Source organism: Acomys russatus, chromosome 3, assembly GCF_903995435.1.
Source record: "Acomys russatus chromosome 3, mAcoRus1.1, whole genome shotgun sequence".
NCBI classification, from domain to species: domain Eukaryota; kingdom Metazoa; phylum Chordata; class Mammalia; order Rodentia; family Muridae; genus Acomys; species Acomys russatus.
In genome coordinates this window covers 62,992,556-63,010,807 of record NC_067139.1, presented here as the reverse complement: position 1 = coordinate 63,010,807, position 18,252 = coordinate 62,992,556, and the positions used below count along the sequence as shown (strand labels likewise).

General features: G+C 41.7%; 1 protein-coding gene across 5 annotated transcripts in view; it reads left to right on the top strand.

The window, feature by feature from the left end:
- The window catches only part of Shld2 (shieldin complex subunit 2), an 84,824-nt gene extending 69,641 nt beyond the window's left edge, over nucleotides 1-15,183 (top strand). For 4 of the 5 annotated variants that reach the window (XM_051141897.1, XM_051141899.1, XM_051141904.1 and 1 more), the window contains exons 8-11: nucleotides 360-566; nucleotides 1,646-1,874; nucleotides 13,245-13,360; nucleotides 14,848-15,183. In XM_051141897.1, coding sequence (XP_050997854.1) covers nucleotides 360-566; nucleotides 1,646-1,874; nucleotides 13,245-13,360; nucleotides 14,848-15,089 — 794 coding nt within the window. In that variant the 3' untranslated portion in view covers nucleotides 15,090-15,183. The remainder of the gene's footprint in view (nucleotides 1-359; nucleotides 567-1,645; nucleotides 1,875-13,244; nucleotides 13,361-14,847) is intronic. The other variant, XM_051141907.1, reaches the window with a different exon arrangement.
- The last annotated feature ends 3,069 nt before the right edge of the window (nucleotides 15,184-18,252 follow it).

Genomic DNA, 18,252 nt, shown 5'->3' with positions numbered 1-18,252 from the left:
AATCCGACACAGCCAAGGCTATACAGAGAAATTCTGTCTCAAAAATAACAAACAGGAAACATGCTATGTAGCCAGGTGTGGTAGTGCACATTTGCCAATTCCAGTACTTGGAGGCAGAGGCAGGAGGAGTAAGAGCTAAAAGCAGCCTATACTATATAGAGGGACTCAAGATTCTTAAAGCCTGTAGCATTTAAATTTGTTTGCTTAAACACACTGTGATATTTTGTCTTTTTTTCCCAAATTCTTTTGTGATAAAAATTGTGTTTAGCTGATTTAATTAGGTTAGTCTACTTAATCTGATTCTGAGCATAGACCCTTTTATTTAGGTGACTTTTTGTTTTTATTTGTTTTTGTTTAAGATTGTATTTGGGAATTTAAGTACCTTTTTGTTCAGCGCAACTGCATACTAGAAAACTTAGAACTACATGGCACACTGTGGTCATCCTGTGAGTGCTTGTTTGATGATGATAAAAGAGCAGTTTCATTTAAAGCAAAATTTCAAAAAAATACACCCTCCTTTGTCAAGATATCAGACTTGTCAACTCACCTAAAGGATAAGTATTCAGGTAAGATCTCTTTAGACATAAAATGTTGCTAGCTTTAATGTAAACAAAGAGGCTACCACGTGTGAGAATAACTCACGTAGAGATATATATGGCCTGAGTAGAAGAAATAATGAAAGCATCTCTAGGTCCCAAGAGACTGAGGCAAATGAAAGACATTAAGGAGAGTTGCCACTATTGAACTCCAAAAAAGATAGTCAGAAAATAGAACAGAGACAAATATGATACAACCTGATCTATAATTTGTAAGAGGATCATGGTGGATAAGCTTGATTGCTGACTTGATTGGGTTAAAATGGACTAGGAAAGCAGTGAAGTGCAACTCTGCGTGAGCCTGTGGGGTAGGTAGTTCCAAAGCCAATAGACTGAAGTTGGCCACATCTCATAGGCTGGTGGCCCAGATGGTGGAAGAGGGAAAGGAAAACTCCAGCCACACCAGCACTCCCCCTCTGCTTCCTGGCTGCTGTGATGTGAGCTGCCTTGCTCTGCTGTCCTCACCCACCATGGCTTCCCTGACACTTCTGAAACCAGGAGCCCAAGTTCATCTCTCTGCATTTACATTATGCCAGATACTCTGATTTAGTGATGAAAAGCTGACTAACAACAAAGAACAGAGCTGAAGGCTTAAAGAAAGCTTTAAATGAGTATGGAGAGGAGAGAAGTGTTCAGATAGATTCATAGGCTATCCTAGAATGCAGAAAAATAAAAATTAGTTATGATCAAAAGATCATAGTAGATGGTGTATATATTCAGTATATATTTAGTAGGTAAGTGAATTGTTGATAAATGAACATGCTCGAAGTTACAGTGAATGACAAAAGAAACCATAATGCCCTCCCCATTCCTTTTTGAATGGGAACTCAGACTCATTCAGGCAAATCCTCCACTATATTCTAGGTTCTTTATGGAAGCCATAAGTGAGTTGAGATTCTCTGGGAAGGGATGAATTCCAAGAACAGAACCTTGGTGTGGTGTGGCTTATACTGTAACTGTAAATGAATCGTATTGGTAGCTGTGTTCATCAATTAAAGTTATTGTTGGATCTAACAATTAATACTTCTTTTTTTTTTTTTTTCATGTAGGAGTGGTTCTGATTAAAGCCAAGGTTTCAGAGCTGGTGTTTTCTACTGCAGCAGCTCAGAAGATAGCTCTGAATGCTCACAGCTCTCTGAAGGGCATCTTCTCTTCTCTCCCCAACATTACATATGCTGGCTGTGCACAGTGTGGATCGGAACTAGAACCAGATGAGAACAGGATCTACAGACAGTGTCTGAGCTGCTTGCCATTTGCTGGGAAGAAAACATTCTATAGGTAAGGCAGCAAAATATGATTTGATAGAAAATATTTATTGCATAAGACTGGAAGTGACTAAGAACTGAAAATACCAGTCCTTTATAATATAACTAATCAAGCACTTAAGCAGGAGAATTAAATTTCCCTGAGTGACAAATAACTATTTATGAAACCAAGAATTTCCCAGTAATGAATAAGGCTATTTTAAAGAGTTAACTAGATCTTAATTTCTTTAAACAGCGGTACTGAAGACTTTGTTCACTTTTAACCGGTATCTGACTGTTTCATCGCTAACTCATTTCCTATCTTGGCATATAATGACAATGTAAAGGTTAAAAGTGTATGTGACCTCACCCTGAGTTGTTTGCAGAGGCTGGGAAATATTTGTTTAGCCTTCAGTGGTTCAGCATCTCACCTTTGCTTTAGAAGTAAAAAATGAGCTAGGCAATGTATGTTCTCTGGTAAAATTGTTAACTAGCTCAGTGAAAAGCACACTGCTTTCAGATCAGTGTTCACAGTCTTGGATAATTGTGGTTTTATTTCCTCCCTGAGACAGGGTTTCTCTGGGTAGCCTTGGCTGTTCTGTACTTGCTTTGCAGACCAGGCTGGCCTCAAAGCCTTGAGCTCAGAGTGATCCACCTACCTCTGCCTCCTGAGTGCTGGGATTAAAGGTGTACACCACCACCACCTAGCAGATAATTGTTTTTTATAATCATAAAATTGCATTCCTTTTCAAAGGACTGGAGGTGACTCACGGTTTTTTTTTTCCAATTATTTACAAATATTGAAGTATCTCAAAAGTAAATTCATGAGTATTCATTGGTTTTGTTTTATTTATTTATTTTTGTGTTGTTTTAGACAGGGTCTTGTTCGGTAGCCCAGGCTAGTGTCGAACTCATAATCCCCCTACATCAGCGCCCTAAGTGACAGGCATTCCCTTCATGCGCATCTGTATTCAGCAGTTCATTTGTTGTGGCATGCATAAGAAAATGCACGAAGCTTGGTCAGAACCTTATATCTCTTTACAGATATCTGTGTTTGTTAGAAATAAGTGAATAAAGCTGAGCATGTGACACTGGTTGGAAATGGCAAAGCTGGCGTGGCAGGACCCATCAAATATGTGTTGGCTGGAGCTGGTTGACTTGGATTGACTGTGGTAGGCTGAGCTGGGTTAGAATGGGGTCAGGCCAAATAAGCTGCTGTGGGTCTCCATGAAACTGTGACCTTTGAGATATAGGCAATGCTTGAGGCTTGTCCACGGCTGGGAGAGGCAAAGGTACTGACTTGATCTTCCCAGCTGGGGGCAGCTCATGCTGGAATGAAGATGGACATCCTTCGCAGCACTGCTCTCTGTGCTTCACCTGGGGCTTTTTCAGGACCTTGCCTCTCAGGTGGGATACGCAACTCTGCCTTGATGCCTGGGCTAGCTCGAGTTATTTAGTGCTGTTGGTTTCTCAGAGCCTGGGAGGAGGAGATTCCAGTTTTCTTCTCATTCTTCTTTCCCAGTGCATGAAAGGCTTGCAGTGATTCCAGCATGTGCATAGCTCAGTGAGCTCAAGGCTTTTAAAGCCTTTCTGGCTGATTCAGATGGATTGTTTTTCCTCTTTGTCTTGGGACTGGTCTGCTTCTCATCTGCCTTGACTGTGTTCCTTGACTGCTTGCACTTTTGGTTCTTAGAGTTGTTTGCTCTGGTCCTTTTGGTCTTTTCTTGCCCTCAGCAAAAATGCTAAGGAAAGACAGCTTTCCTAACTTGACTGTCAGAGAACTTGGCCATGTCATCAGGAGCCCTGTCTCTGTCCACAGCACTGCCATGGCTACTTCTCCTCCATCACACTCACGGGCCCTGGTGCTGGGTTTTGGTCTGAGCAGTTCCATCAAGACACTCAGAAGCAAGAAGCCTTATCCTTTTCCTTCTTCCTGACCTAACAGAAGGATCTGGTAGAACACTTGACTTTTCCTGCACCCAATTTACTTCAATGGCTGCTGTGAGATCTTCATTTGGTTTGCTTTGGTTTGGTTTTGACACAGTTTCATGTATCCCAGGTTTGCCTTGAACTTGTTGTATAGCAGACTTAGTGGCTTTAACCTCTGATCCTCTTGCCTGTACTTCCCATGTTCTGGGATTATGGCTGTTCATCATCATACCTGGTTTCTGTTGTGAGAATTGAATCTGGGGTTTATGTATGCTAGGCAAGCATACTAACTGAGATACATCCTCAGTATGGTTTCTTTTTATTGCAAAGTAATATTCCACTGTATGTGTGTCTTATGTTATTCATCCATTCATAAGTCGGTGAACATTGGAGTTGTTGCCTCCTTGGGCCTCCTGTGAACATACATATACATGTTTTGTGTAGACATAGTTTTCAATAATTGTGGTGTATACTCAGGAATGTGTTTACTGTGTTATATGCCACTTGAGGAATGGCCAAAGCTGTTTTCCAAAACAGGTGTGCAATTTTATATCTTCCTAGGAAGCAAGGCAAGGGTCACTCTACTCTTTCCACACCCTTGCTACTGTGTTATGCCTTTTGTTTTAATTTTTGTAGCTTGATTTTTTTGGTGCTAGATATAAAGATACCTTTCTTTTTCTCTTTTTCCTTTTTTTTTTTTTTCTTTGAGATAAAGTTTCTCTGTGTGTAGCTCTGGCTGACCTGGAACTCATTCTGTAGATCAGGATTACCTCAAACTCACAGAGATCCGCCTGCCTCTGCCTCCCAAGTGCTGGAACTGAAGTTGTGTACCACCACTGCCTGGCCAAAGGTGCCTTTCTTAAGCCAAGATTATGGAGATTTACACTTACATTTTCTTTCAAAGGTTTAGTAGTTTTAGCTATTATAGTTAGATTTGAAATTTGCCCTGTATTGACTTCCTTGTGTGATATAAGGAAGAAGGCCAATTTCCTTCTTTTGCATATTGATATATATTTGTTCTAGCATGAATTAAAAATATGTACTTTATTTTTAGGTTAGCGCAGAGAGCGGTGGGTTTCATCATGACTTCTTTCATATATTTGTATCATTATACTTTGTTCTCCTTCAGTCCTTTCCCCATATGCCTCCTCATGTAGTTCCAGATGATTCCCTTTCTTCAACCAGTTGGTCCTCTCTTCTGCCTTCATGAATACAATATTTAAAATCTTATCTATAGTATGTATAGTATAGATAATTACATATATAGGCTATATAAAATTTTTAACATGGGCTTTCCATATAAAATAAAATATGTGATATTTGTCCTTCTGAATCTGGCCTCTTTTATTTAACATGATTTCCAATTGTATTCTTTTTCCTGCATATATTTTCCAGCATGATTTATTGAAAAGGTCATTCTGGCCCACATTGAGTCATTTTGGCAACTTTATAAAAAAAATTTCTAATCTTGGAGTTAGATGTAAAGGTTAGTAGCATAGCGTTTGACCAACATGCATGAGCTCCTGGATTAGATCCCTAGCACAAAACCAACAAAACCCAATCCCAACCAGCCAGCAAACCAGCCAATGAACCAACCAACCAGCCAACCAGCCAGCCAACTAACCAACCAACCAACTAACCAACCAACCAACCAGCCAGCCAACCAGCCAGCCAGCCAACCAGCCAACCAGCTAACCAGCCATCAAGCCAACCAACCAACCAGCCAACCAGTCAGCACACCACAAAACCAATCAGAGCAGTAGCAACAACAAAATAAACAAAACACCCAAACAAACAAACAAAACTCCCTTTCCTATCAGATTCCCAAGTTCCTTGCATGAAGGAACCAGATTTGTCTTGTCATGAGTGTACATTAGCATTAGCATGGCCCATGGCACATACTAGAGACTAATTTGTATTTGTTGAAATAATGAAGGAAATCAAGAGAGGATAAGAGCAAACAAGAGGCGGAGACAGACGCAGAGGCAGAGGTAGACAGAGAGAAAGACTGGCATATAGAGATGAAAGGACCCTAAGTAATGTGGGTAAAAGGGGTGACGTCTGCTGTCATGTTTTGTCTTTGCTTCACTACTTCCTTTCTTTTTTTTAAATGAAGAGAATCATAAATAACATTTATTTTGTCTTAGTATACATACATACATACAGACAGACAGACAGACAGACAGACATATTCAACTACTGCTCAGTACTATAGATTTATAAGTTAAAAAGAGAAAGCCACTATATGACATTATAAGACAAGGACGCTTCAAATATGACAGAGTTTTGTATTTGTTTTTGTTTTTTCTATTGACATTTACTGCTGGGCATGCAGCTTACTTTTTTTTTTAAATTTTTTTATTAATTTATTCTTGTTACATCTCAATGGTTATCCCATCCCTTGTATCCTCCCATTCTTCCCTCCCTCCCATTTTCCCCTTATTCCCCTCCCCTATGACTGTGACTGAGGGGGGGATTACCTCCCCCTGTATATGCTCATTGGGTATCAAGTCTCTTCTTGGCTACCTGCTGTCCTTCCTCTGAGTGCCACCAGGTCTCCCCCTCCAGGGGACATGGTCAAATATGAGGCACCAGAGTTCGTGTGAAAGTCATACCCCACTCTCCACTCAACTGTGGAGAATGTCCTGTCCATTGGCTAGATCTGGGTAGGGGTTTAAAGTTTACCGCCTGTATTGTCCTTGGCTGGTGTCTTAGTTTGAGCGGGACCCCTGGGCACAAATCTGCCTATCATAATGTTCCTCTTGTAGGTTTCTAGGACCCTCTGCATCCTTCTACTTTGCTATTCTCCCATGGTTCTCTCATCTAGAGTCCCAATAGGATGTCCTCCCCTCTGTCCCAGTTTCCTGGTAAGTGAAGGCTTTCGTGGGACATGCCCTTTGGGCTAGTATGCAGATATAAGTGCTTCTGGGTTAACTCACTCATTATGATCATTTCTAGCTCAATCCATTTGTCCACACATTTCGGGAATTCCTTGTTTTTAATAGCTGAGTAGTATTCCACAGTGTATATGTACCACAGTTTCTTTATCCATTCTTCTACTGAGGGACACTTAGGCTGTTTCCATGTCCTGGCTATTATGAATAAGGCTGCTATGAACATGGTTGAGCAAATTTTCTTGTTGTGTGCTGGAGCATCTTCTGGGTATATTCAAAGGAGTGGAATAGCTGGGTCTTGAGGAAGCCCTATTCCCAGTTTTCTGAAATAGCACCAGATAGATTTCTAAAGTGGCTGTACTAGTTTGTATTCCCACCAGCAATGAAGGAGTGTTCCTCTCTCTCCACATCCTCGCCAGCATGTGGTGTCACTTGAATTTTTATCTTAGCCATTCTGATGGGTGTAAGATGGAATCTCAGAGTTGTTTTGATTTGCATTTCCCTGATGACTAAGGAGGTTGAGCATTTCTTTAAGTGTTTCTCAGCCATTTGATATTCCTCTGTTGAGAATTCTCTGTTTAGTTCCAAGCCCCATTTCTCAATTGGGTTATTTGGTTTGGTGGTGTTTAATTTCTTGAGTTCTTTATATATTTTGGATATTAGACCTTTGTCAGATGTAGGATTGGTGAAGATCTTTTCCCAGTCTGTAGGCTGTCGCTTGGTTCTCTTGACAGTGTCTCCTGCCTTACAGAAGCTTCTCAGCCTCATGAGGTCCCATTTATTAATTGTTGACATTAAGGCCTGGGCCGTTGGTGTTCTGTTCAGGAAGTTGTCTCCTGTACCAATATGTTCCAGGCTCTTCCCCACTTTTTCTTCTAAGTGACTTAGTGTCTCTGGTTTTATGTTGAGGTCTTTAATCCACTTGGATTTGAGTTTTGTGCAAGGTGACAAATATGGATCCAGTTGCATTTTTTTTACACATAGACCTCTAGTTAGACCAGCACCATTTGTTGAAGATGTTATCCTTTTTCCTTTGAATGGATTTGGCTTCTTTATCAAAAATCAAGTGACCATATGTGTGTGGATTCATATCTGGGTCTTTGATTCGATTCCACTGATCAACCAGCCTGTTGCTGTGCCAGTACCATGCTGTTTTAATTACTGTTGCTTTATAGTACAGTTTGAGATCAGGTATGGAGATTCCTCCAGAGGATCTTTTATTGTACAAGATTGTTTTAGCTATTCTGGGTTTTTTGTTTTTCCATATGAAGTTCAGAATTGAACTTTCAATGTCTTTAAAAAATTGTGTAGGTATTTTGATAGGGATTACATTGAATCTGTAGATTGCTTTTGGTAGGATGGCCAATTTTACTATGTTAATTCTCCCGATCCATGAACAAGGAAGATCATTCCATCTTCTCATGTCACCTTCAGTCTCTTTCTTCAGAGTTTTGAAACTTTTTTCAAACAAGTCCTTCACTTGCTTAGTTAGAGTAACTCCTAGATATTTTATATTGCTTGTGGCTAATATGAAGGGTGTGGTTTTCCTAATTTCTTCCTCTGCAAGCTTGTCATTTGTGTATAGGAAGGCTACAGACTTCTCTGAGTTAATTTTGTATCCAGCCAATTTGCTGAAGGTGTTTATCAGCTTTAGGAGTTCTCTGGTGGAATTTTGAGGGTCACTTATGTACACTATCATATCATCTGCAAATAGGGATAATTTGACTTCCTCCTTTCCCATTTGGATCCCCTTGATCTCCTTTTGTTGTCTTATTGCTCTAGCTAGAACTTCCAGCATTATATTGAAGAGATATGGAGAGAGTGGGCAGCCTTGCCTTGTTCCCGATTTTAGAGGAATTTCCTTGAGTATCTCACCATTTAATTTGATTTTGGCTATTGGCTTGCTGTATATAGCCTTTATTATGTTGAGGAAAGTGCCTTGTATCCCCGATCTCTCTAAAACTTTAAACATGAATGGGTGTTGGATGTTATCAAATGCTTTCTCTGCATCTAAGGAGATGATCATGTGGTTTTTTATTTTCAGTTTGTTTATATGGTGGATTACATTGATGTATTTCAGTATATTAAACCATCCCGGCATGTCTGGAATGAAGCCTACTTGGTCATGATGAATGATATCTTTGATGTGTTCTTGTATTCGTTTTGCAAGTATTTTATTTAGTATTTTTGCATCGATGTTCATAAGAGAAATTGGTCTGAAATTCTCTTTGTTGAGTCTTTGTGAGGTTTAGGTATCAATGTGACTATGGCCTCATAGAATGAATTTGGTAATGTTCTATCCATTTCTATCTTTTGAAGTAGCTTGAAGAGTATCGGTATTAGTTCACCCTTGAAGGTCTGGTAGAATTCTGCACTGAAACCATCTGGCCCTGGGCTTTTTTTGGTTGGGAGACTCTGAATGATTGCATCTATTTCTGTAGGGGAAATGGGACTATTTAGCTTGTTTATCTGTTCTTCACTCAACTTTGGCAAGTGAAATTGATCAAGAAAATCATCCATTTCCCTTAGCTTTTCAAATTTTTTGGCTTATATGCCTTTGAAGTAGGATCTTATGATTCTTTGTATTTCTTCAGTGTCTGTTGTTATGTCTCCCTTTTCGTTTCTGATTTTGTTGATTTCAATACTGTCTCTCTGCCTTTTAGTCAGTTTGGCTAACGGTCTGTCTATCTTGTTGATTTTCTCAAAGAACCAGATCTTGGTTTTGTTGATTCTTTGGACTGTTTTCTTAGTTTCTAATTTGTTAATTTCAGCCCTGAGTTTGATTATTTCCAGACTACTCCTTTTGAGTGTTTCTGCTTTTTTTCCTAGGGCTTTCAGTTGTGTCGTTAAGATGATTATGTGTGATGTTTCCAGTTTCTTTTTAAAGGCACTTAGTGCTATGATTTTTCCTCTTAGCACTACTTTCAATGTATCCCACAAATTTGGGTATGTTGTTCCTTCATTTTCATTGAATTTCAGAAACTCCTTGATTTCTTTTTTTATTTCTTCCCTGCCCCAGGTGTCATTTAGCAGAGAGTTGTTTAGTTTCCACGTGGGTGTAGGCTTTTTGTTATTTCTGTTGTTGTTGAATTGCAGCCTAAGAGCATGGTGATACAAGATATTGTTTCAGTCCTCTTGTATCTGTTGAGGCCTGCTTTGTGACCTACAATGTGATCAATTTTGGAGAAGGTTCCATGGGGTGCAGAGAAGAAGGTATATTCTTTCTTGTTTGGGTGAAAGGTTCTATAGATATCTGTTAGATCCATTTGACCCATGGCATTGGTTAATGATGTCATTTCTCGGCTTAGTTTCTGTTTCAGTGACTTATCCTTCAGTGAGAGTGGGGTGTTGAAGTCTCCCACTATTATTGTGTGGGGATCGATGTGTGGTTTAAGCTTCTTTAGCAGATCTTTTTCAAATGTGAGTGCCCTTGTATTGGGAGCATAGATGTTCAGAATTGTGATGTCATCTTGGTTAACTTTACCTTTGATGAGAATGAAGTGTCCTTCTGCACCCCTTTTGATTAATTTTGGTTGAAAGTCTATTTTATTTGATATTAAAATGGCTATGCCTGCTTGCTTCTTGTGACCATTTGCTTGGAATATTTTTTCCAACCTTTTACACTGAGGTAATGCCTATCGTTATGGGTAAGATGTGTTTCTTGAATGCAGAAGAATGTTGGATCTTGTTTATGCACCCATTCAGTTAGTCTGTGTCTTTTTATTGGAGAATTGAGACCATTGATGTTGAGAGAGATTAATGACCAGTGACTGTTAAGAGTCTTAATTTTGATGTTGGTTCCAGTCGAGCGTTTGTGTAGTTGTGGTTTTGCCATGGTATAATTATCTATTTCCTGAGTAGTTTTGGTTGTAGCTTGACCCTTTGGGATGTAGTTTTCCTTCTAGTACCTTCTGTAAAGCTGGATTTGTGGATAGGTACTGTTTGAATTTGTTTTTGTCATGGAATATTTTGTTTTCTCCATCAATGGTTATTGGTAGTTTTGCTGGGTAAAGTAGACTGGCCTGGCATCTGTGGTCTCTTAGGGTTTGCAGGATCTCTGTCCAGGCCCTTCTGGCTTTTATGGTCTCTGCTGAGAAGTCGGGTGTAATTCTGATAGATTTGCCATTAAATGTTATTTGGCCCTTTTCCCTTGCAGCTTTTAATATTTTTTCTTTATTCTGTATGTTTTGTGTTTTGATTATTATGTGATGGGCAGTTTTTCTTTTCTGGTCAATTCTATTTGGCGTTCTGTAGGCCTCTTGTATGTTTATAGGCATCTCTTTCTTTAGATTGGGGAAATTTTTTTCTATGATTTTGTTGAGAATAGTTTCTGGGCCTTGGAGTCTGATATCTTCTCTTTCTTCAATACCTATTATCCTCAGATTTCTTCTTTTCATGGTGTCCTTGATTTCTTGGATGCTTTGTGTCAGGAGTTTTCCAAATTTGGCATTTTCCTTAATGGTTGCTTCAAGATCTGTGATTGTATCTTCTCGACCTGAGATTCGTTCTTCCAGCTCTTGGATTCTGTTAGAAAAGCTCACCTCTGTGTTGCTCGCCTTCTTCTCTGAGGTCTCACGTTCTCGTTTTTCTTCTGTTTGTGTGTTTATCATTGAATCCATTTTCATCTTCAGATCTTGAACTGATTTTTTGATTTCTTTCATCTGATTGTTTGTATATTCCTGAGTTTCTTCCATTACCTCTTCATAGGTCTTCAGAGCTTGAACCGTTTTATTTATTCCTTTCATCTGGTTGTTTGCATTTTCCTGAAATTTTTCCGGTTCCACTCTATGTGCTTCTTTTATGTCTCTCACCTGTTTGGCTGCGTCTTCCTGCGTTTGTTTATGAATTTTGTTTCCTCCATTATCATCCTCATTACTAAGGATTTGAGGTCATTTTCTTGTATTTCTGTTGTGTTTGAGTTCTCTGGGTTGTTTTCTTTGGGATAGCTGGAAACTGGAGATGCCATGTTGTTTTGTTTTGTTTTGTTTTGTTTGCGTATGCTTTTACGCTGTCCTTTAGACATCTTGCCATCTCTGTTTTCGTTGGGTAGCTTCCAGAGTAGGGTGGAGGGAGTCTGATGATAGATTCACTTGTTTTCTCACGATTTCCCTAGGCTGTAAGCTCTGATGCTTCACTGGTGTGGTTGGTAGGAGGCTATCCCTGTCATTTTGGACTCTCACAGCCAGTGATCTTCAGCTCCTCTGTGCTGTGGGTCCTGCAATTGTTCTAGGTCTCTGAATGAGCGTTGGGTCATGCCAAAGTATCCACAGCCTTCTGGGTCTCCTGCCAAGTCCACCCAGGGACACTGGGCCCAAACCACACGCCGAGCTCAGCTAGATTCTCAGGGCCCAAATCGTCTGCTGAGCTCAGCTAAGGACTCTGGGTCCAATCCACGCACTGAGCTCCCCTAGGTTCTCTGGCCCCAAAATGCACGCAGAGTCCAGCCAGAATTTTTGGGCTGGGACTGCGCACCAAGCTCAGCTAGGGGCTTTTGGCCCAAAGTGCGTGCTGTGGTCAGCTAGAGAATCAGGGCCCAAACTGTCTGCCAAGCTCAGCCAGGAATTCTGGATTCAAACTGTGCACTGTGTCCAACCAGAGTCTTAGAGCTGGGACTGTGCCAAAAGCTCAGCTAGAGTCTCTGGGCCCAACCTGTCTGCCAAACACAGTTAGGGACTCTGGCCCCAAACTGCACTCCGAGCTCTGCCCGAGTCTCTGGGGCGGAATTGTGCACCGAGCTCAGCCAGGGTCTCTGGACTCACACTGCGCTCTCAATTCAGCCCGGGACTCCAGGCCTAAACTGCGTGGAGAGTCCAGCCAGAGTCTCAGGGCCACCAAGCTTGTGCGCAAAGCTCAGCTAGAGTCTCTGGGCCCAACCTGCCCAGGGACTCTGGGCCGAATCTGCGTGCTGACCTCAGCCTGAGTCAGAGCAGCAGAACTGCACGCTGAGCTGAGCTAGCGCCTCAGGTGGAACTGAATGCTCTGCCCAGCCTGCATCACAGCAGGGGAGCTGCTGCTGAGCTGAGCTAGTGCCTTGGGCAGAACTGCTTGCTGAGCTGAGCTAACGTTTCCACAGCACTGCACACTGAGCTGAACTTGGGACTCAGGGGCTGAACTGTCTGCCAAGTCCAGTTTGGGTCTCAAGGCACCGCGTGACCCAAATCCTGCCCAGAGTCCCCTCTCCCGCAGCAACTCCCACTGGCCACCACAGCAATCGCCTCCGCCGGAGGCCTCCGAGCTGCAAACCTCAGCCGCTGCTGCTGCCGCTGCTGCTGCCGCTGCTGCTGCCGCCACTGTTGCCATTGCTGCTGCTGCCACTGCTGCTCCAATCCGAGGAAAATGCGTGCTCCTCCTGTGTGCAGGGGCATGCAGGTCCTCTGCACCCTGGTCCCTTTGAACTGTGGAGCACTCCTGCTGCTGTGGTGTGGGGATCTTGGTGTTCCTGGCTCAGAAATCTGTGCAAACCCCTGAATTGTTTACTGGAGCTTCTAAACATGGTCCACACTGCTCGCCGCCATCTTGGATCTCCCACTTCCTTTCTTTTTATGAGTCAGATTCTAAGTTCTGTTGTTTATTTTTTGTAGGCCAGCTTTAATGACCATAGCTGATGGAAGACATAAGACTTGTGTCCATGTAGGGTCAAAGATGATGGAGCGGATTCTTCTCAACATTTCTCCAGATTGCCTCAACAGAGCGATAGGTAAAACAGCAGCACAGCATCCAGCCATTGTTCTATGAGACTATCCTCAGAAGTGGTCAAGGCACAAAGAATGCAATGCTATAAATAAAGCTGTTTCTCCCTCATCAGTACAAAAGTAGAAAGACGGTTTAGTTTGAGTGAAAGAAAAGTTTACATAAGTTGCGTGGTGAGACCTCTTTACTTCTGTCTCATACACAAATAAAGGAAGCACCTAATCTCTTTAGCCTAAATTCCTAATTGGTCAGTAAAAACACTAGGATCCTAGGCTCACAATAGTTTTTTGTTTTGTTTTGTTTTTGTTTTTTAAGGAATGTGTGGCACCATGTATTGAAAGAGACAGTTTACTGCCTGAAGTAAACTCAAAACTCAAAACTCTCTCTAACGTTGGAGCATCATCTTCAGCCTTCTGGCTCATTATATCTGACAGACATATTTGTGAGGCAGGAACTATTGAGGACTTACTTATCCTGTCTTGGCAGTTTGGCCGTCAACTCTGACTGCATCCAAGCTTGCCTATTTTCAGGCAGAATTCTGCCAGTGACCAAAATGAGGACATTTGATTGGCATGGATTTTTAAGCTTTTCAGCTATGATGTCAAGCACAGTTGGGGGCTAAGGAGACAAACACCCCCTACCTGTCATATGACTGCTTCATGCCTGTCCTCATTGTCCCTGGGTGGACAAGCTAGCCTCGTTCTTTTGCTTAGTTTTGTAATAGTCAGTTGCTCTTTGTGTTAATAAAAGATTGAGTATCTAATCCAAAAATAGGATACATAATATATTTCATGTTTAGGTCTGAGTCTTATTCCTAAGATAACTTATCATGTATATACAAATGTTTGGAGCTATTTAGTTGTTTGATTTTTAATTCTAACATTCAAAAATATTCTGGTTTCAAGAACTTTGTCTCAGAAATGCTTAGCTTGTATATGTACTTATTTGATTAAAAACTGTAGAAAGGTAAGTGTGAGTGAGGCCCTTTTTGATATAGACATGCCCTTTTAAAAATTTTATTTTCAGATTTATTTTATGTGTTTGAATGTTTTGTTCAACCTGTATGGCTATACACCAGAAGAGGTTAAAAGAGTGCATTGGATTCCCTAGAACTGGAGTTAGGAATTGTTGTGAGCTGCCAGGTCCTTTGCAAGGGCAGGTGGTCCTGACTGCTGAGCCGTCTCTGGCCCCGAGTGACATGCTCTTATTTCCAGCAAGCAAACCTCAGCTCCTCATGCTGTTCGGAAGCTGATGGCTGGAGCTGCTGTTAGTCTGAGCATTGTCTGTGCTTGCTTTTGTATTCAGTAGGGACCACATCGTCTTTCTAGGCCACCTCCAACAATTGGAAGCTAGAAACAAGGAAAGGCATAGGATGAGAAATGTAGGATACACGTGAACCGCGAGGAGCCAAGGGAAACAAGGAAAGCCTTCAGAATGTTTTGCTGTGACGCTAGTAGGGGTCCTGAGCCACATGTGTGTTTTGTTCTTTCTCAGTGCCTTCCTCCGAGGTCACCTACGGCACAGTAGCAGCAGACTTGCTCCACTCCTTGCTGGCGGTCAGTGCAGAACTGTGTGTGTTGAAGATTCAGAGCCTTTTTGAGTTGGATGAAAACAGCTACCCATTGCAACAGAATTTCTCCCTACTAGATTTCTGTCCTGATTCGTGTAAGAGGTGGAGCCCGGGACTTTGTCTAAGGCCAGAGGAGAACACGGAAGGCATTCCAAGGAAGGAGTGATGAGATAATCTGTCTTTTGAAGATTTATTTATTTTTATTATATGTATGAAGGGTTTCGCCTATGTATGCCTGGTGCCCACAGAGACCAGGAGAGGGTGCCAGATCCCCTGAGATTAGAGTAATAGATGCTTGTGAGCCACCATGTAGATTTTGAGAAAGTGCTCTTAACTGCTGAGCCATCCAATCCTATGATCTGTCTTTTGAAATAAATGAAATGACATGAGTTTTTCTTAGAGGTTTAAAAATAAATAATTTATTAGCATAATATAATTATAATAAATATATAAATTAAATTTTATCTAAGAAAATTCTGTGAAGCTTTTATTATTTGCTTTTTTGTTGGTATTCTTTCTATTCTGGAGAAATGATCTAGCAATAAAGGCAGTAGATCACAGTTTCCTTGGAGTTACGGGTCCCTCGCTTGTCATTTCAATTAGACCCTGATGCATTGAAGAGCCACATGTAAGTTTCTTCAGAAGTCACGTTTATGTTAAAAACTCTACTGCTTTTTCTTATCTATATCTAAGTAAGTTTCCAATGTGAATTGCTTTTCTTGATTATAATTGTACGTGCTGGGCTAGGGATGCGGTGTTGTTGGGAAAGTAGCTAATGTGGCAGGTGAGCTAGCCGCTTTTTTGTTGCTATGACAGAACACCTGGCAACAGTAATTTAAGGGAGGAAGGTTGTCTGGCTTGCAGGATGAAAGTAGTTACCGTTCTGAAGAGGAACTGATGGGACTGGGAAAAAGAGATAACCACAGGAGAAGAATGAGACTGGACCCCAGTCTCTGTTCCAGTGCAGAATGTGATTCAAATTGGATTATATCTTTAAGATCTGAAACATTGACACTACTACTAGAAAGAACAAGGAAAATACTTGCAAGATACAAACACAGGCCAGGACTTCCTGGCACATCCAGGCTGGTGTGGCCGTAGAATGTAGTGTCTCATGGAAGGACTCCAGTAGCTTAGGAAATTAAATAAACCAAGAACTCACAAAGGGAACTGCAGACAATTTTAAAACTTCTACAAAGCAAAGCAAACCACAGAGTGAAGAAAGAGCATATAGGACAGCAGAGAAACTGTCAGCTTGTTTTTGACTTGGGATTAGTATCTAGAATAAAGAGCAACAAACAAAATCAGTAAATGACAAGAGTCAAACAAATACTTCTCCACAGAAGTACCAGTGAGCTGGGTGGTGGTGGTGCACGCCTTTAATCCCCACACTCCGAAGGAGGCAGAGAGAGGCGGATCTCTGTGAGTTAGAGGCCAGCCTCATCTACAGAGAGAGTTGCAGGGCAGCCAGGACTACACAGAGAAACTCTGTCTCAGAAACAACAACAACAACAAAGAGAAGTGCAAGTGGTCTGTAAGTCTGTGAAGACAATATTCAACGTCTCTAGCCCTCAGGGACATGCAAACAAAAATTATAGTCAGAGTCCATCCATCCCAACTAAAGGGGCTATCATCAAGGAGACAAACAGCAAATGTTGGTGAGAGTGTGGGGAGAGGGGAACCCTTACACTCCAAACTACGAAGCTCATGAGCATAAACAGCATCGCACAGTTCACATGAGGGTATACCTGACACACAAAATGAGTCACACTCAAAGCATAGTGTGACGGCAAACTGGAATAGCACACATCTTCCCTCACCCCTTAAATGATATATACAATGCTGTACATTATATATCACATATAGTTATACGATGTGGGCCTAATATTTTTAAAATTTATTTATTACATACTGTATTGTGCTTGCATGTAAACCTATACACAAGAAGAGGGCACCAGATCTCATTATAGATGATTGTGAGCCACCATATGGTTGCTGGGAATTGAACTCAGGACCTCTGGAAGAGCAGACAGTGCTCTTACCCACTGAGCCATCTCTCTAGGCCGATATGTGCCTAATATTATATAGTACTTGGTCAGGTGATAAAAGCCAAGTGTAACTGTGGTAGACATCAGGGAAGAAGAGGCAGCTCTTGGGAAGGTCCACCCTGGAAGGTTGTGTGGCTTGCTGGCACTTGCTCTGAGGTAACAGCCAGTCTAGTGAGTGGCAACCATGATGCTGAACAGTAGAGGGCGGTGGAGGCGCACCACAGAAGGCTTTGCTGCAGTCCTGTTGAGCTGGAAGCCATACCAGAGTGCCCAATCCTCTGGCACCACTGTTGGGGCTAAGCCAGGCTCTCAGTCACATGCCTGCTCCCTCCTGCCCTGGACACTAAGCACTCTAGGCTGGGCCCTATTGGTGGGTCTCCTTTGCTCACTCCTGCCTGAAAGTGTTTCAGTCAGCAAACTAATGCAAGCCCAAAGCCAGAGAACCAAAGTGGTTATTTGCCTGAAGAAGCAAAGTTAATTTACACAGAAACGTGGGAGAAAGTGAGAAGTTTAAGGAGAAAGGCAGGAAGAACGGGCTACCTGCTGCAGACCCTGACTGCAGAGTACCACAGTGCTGAGCTCTCCGGTGAAATGGAATACTGACAGCGTTTTCAGACATCCGGAATCTGGTTCCAGCTCTAGTGCTGCCATGTAGCTGCAAGGCTCTGAGGAACAGCATGTGCTCCTTTCTCCTCTGCTGACAGGAGGGAGATCTCTCCTGGCCTTTGGGGTAGGTACAGCGTTAACCTGCTAATGTACCAAGCTGTACTCAGTTCCCAAGGGATAGTTTCTTCCTCCCCTCCACAACTGAAACACAACTCCTTAAAGCAAACAGCGATTCGGGCAGATCGTCCCGTAGTATGTACAGTGGAATATAATGAGCAAGTATTACAGTGTGTTTTTAAAATTGCATGCCAAATTCAATTAAGAAATTTGTCAATTATGTTGAAGGAGCTGGGCAGATGGAATCTAATAAATGAATTATCTTATTATATTTTTCTAGTTAACTATTCCGGCGTTCTTGGCAGATAGCTAGCTTCTCCCTGCTCGTTGGATAAAAATTTAGGGCAAGTCTCATGACTCTTTTTTCTTTTCTTTCTTTCTTTTTTCCAGTATTGTGACTGTTTTGATCACATTAGTTGTAAGTAAATAGAATGAAATCTGACCGGTAGCATCTACTACCATAGGCAGCCTCTGTCCACACAATGTTTAGTGTGACACAGTCATCCACACGTCCAGTATCCAGCTGCAGCTGACTTGCTGCTTGGGTCCCGTTGCTCT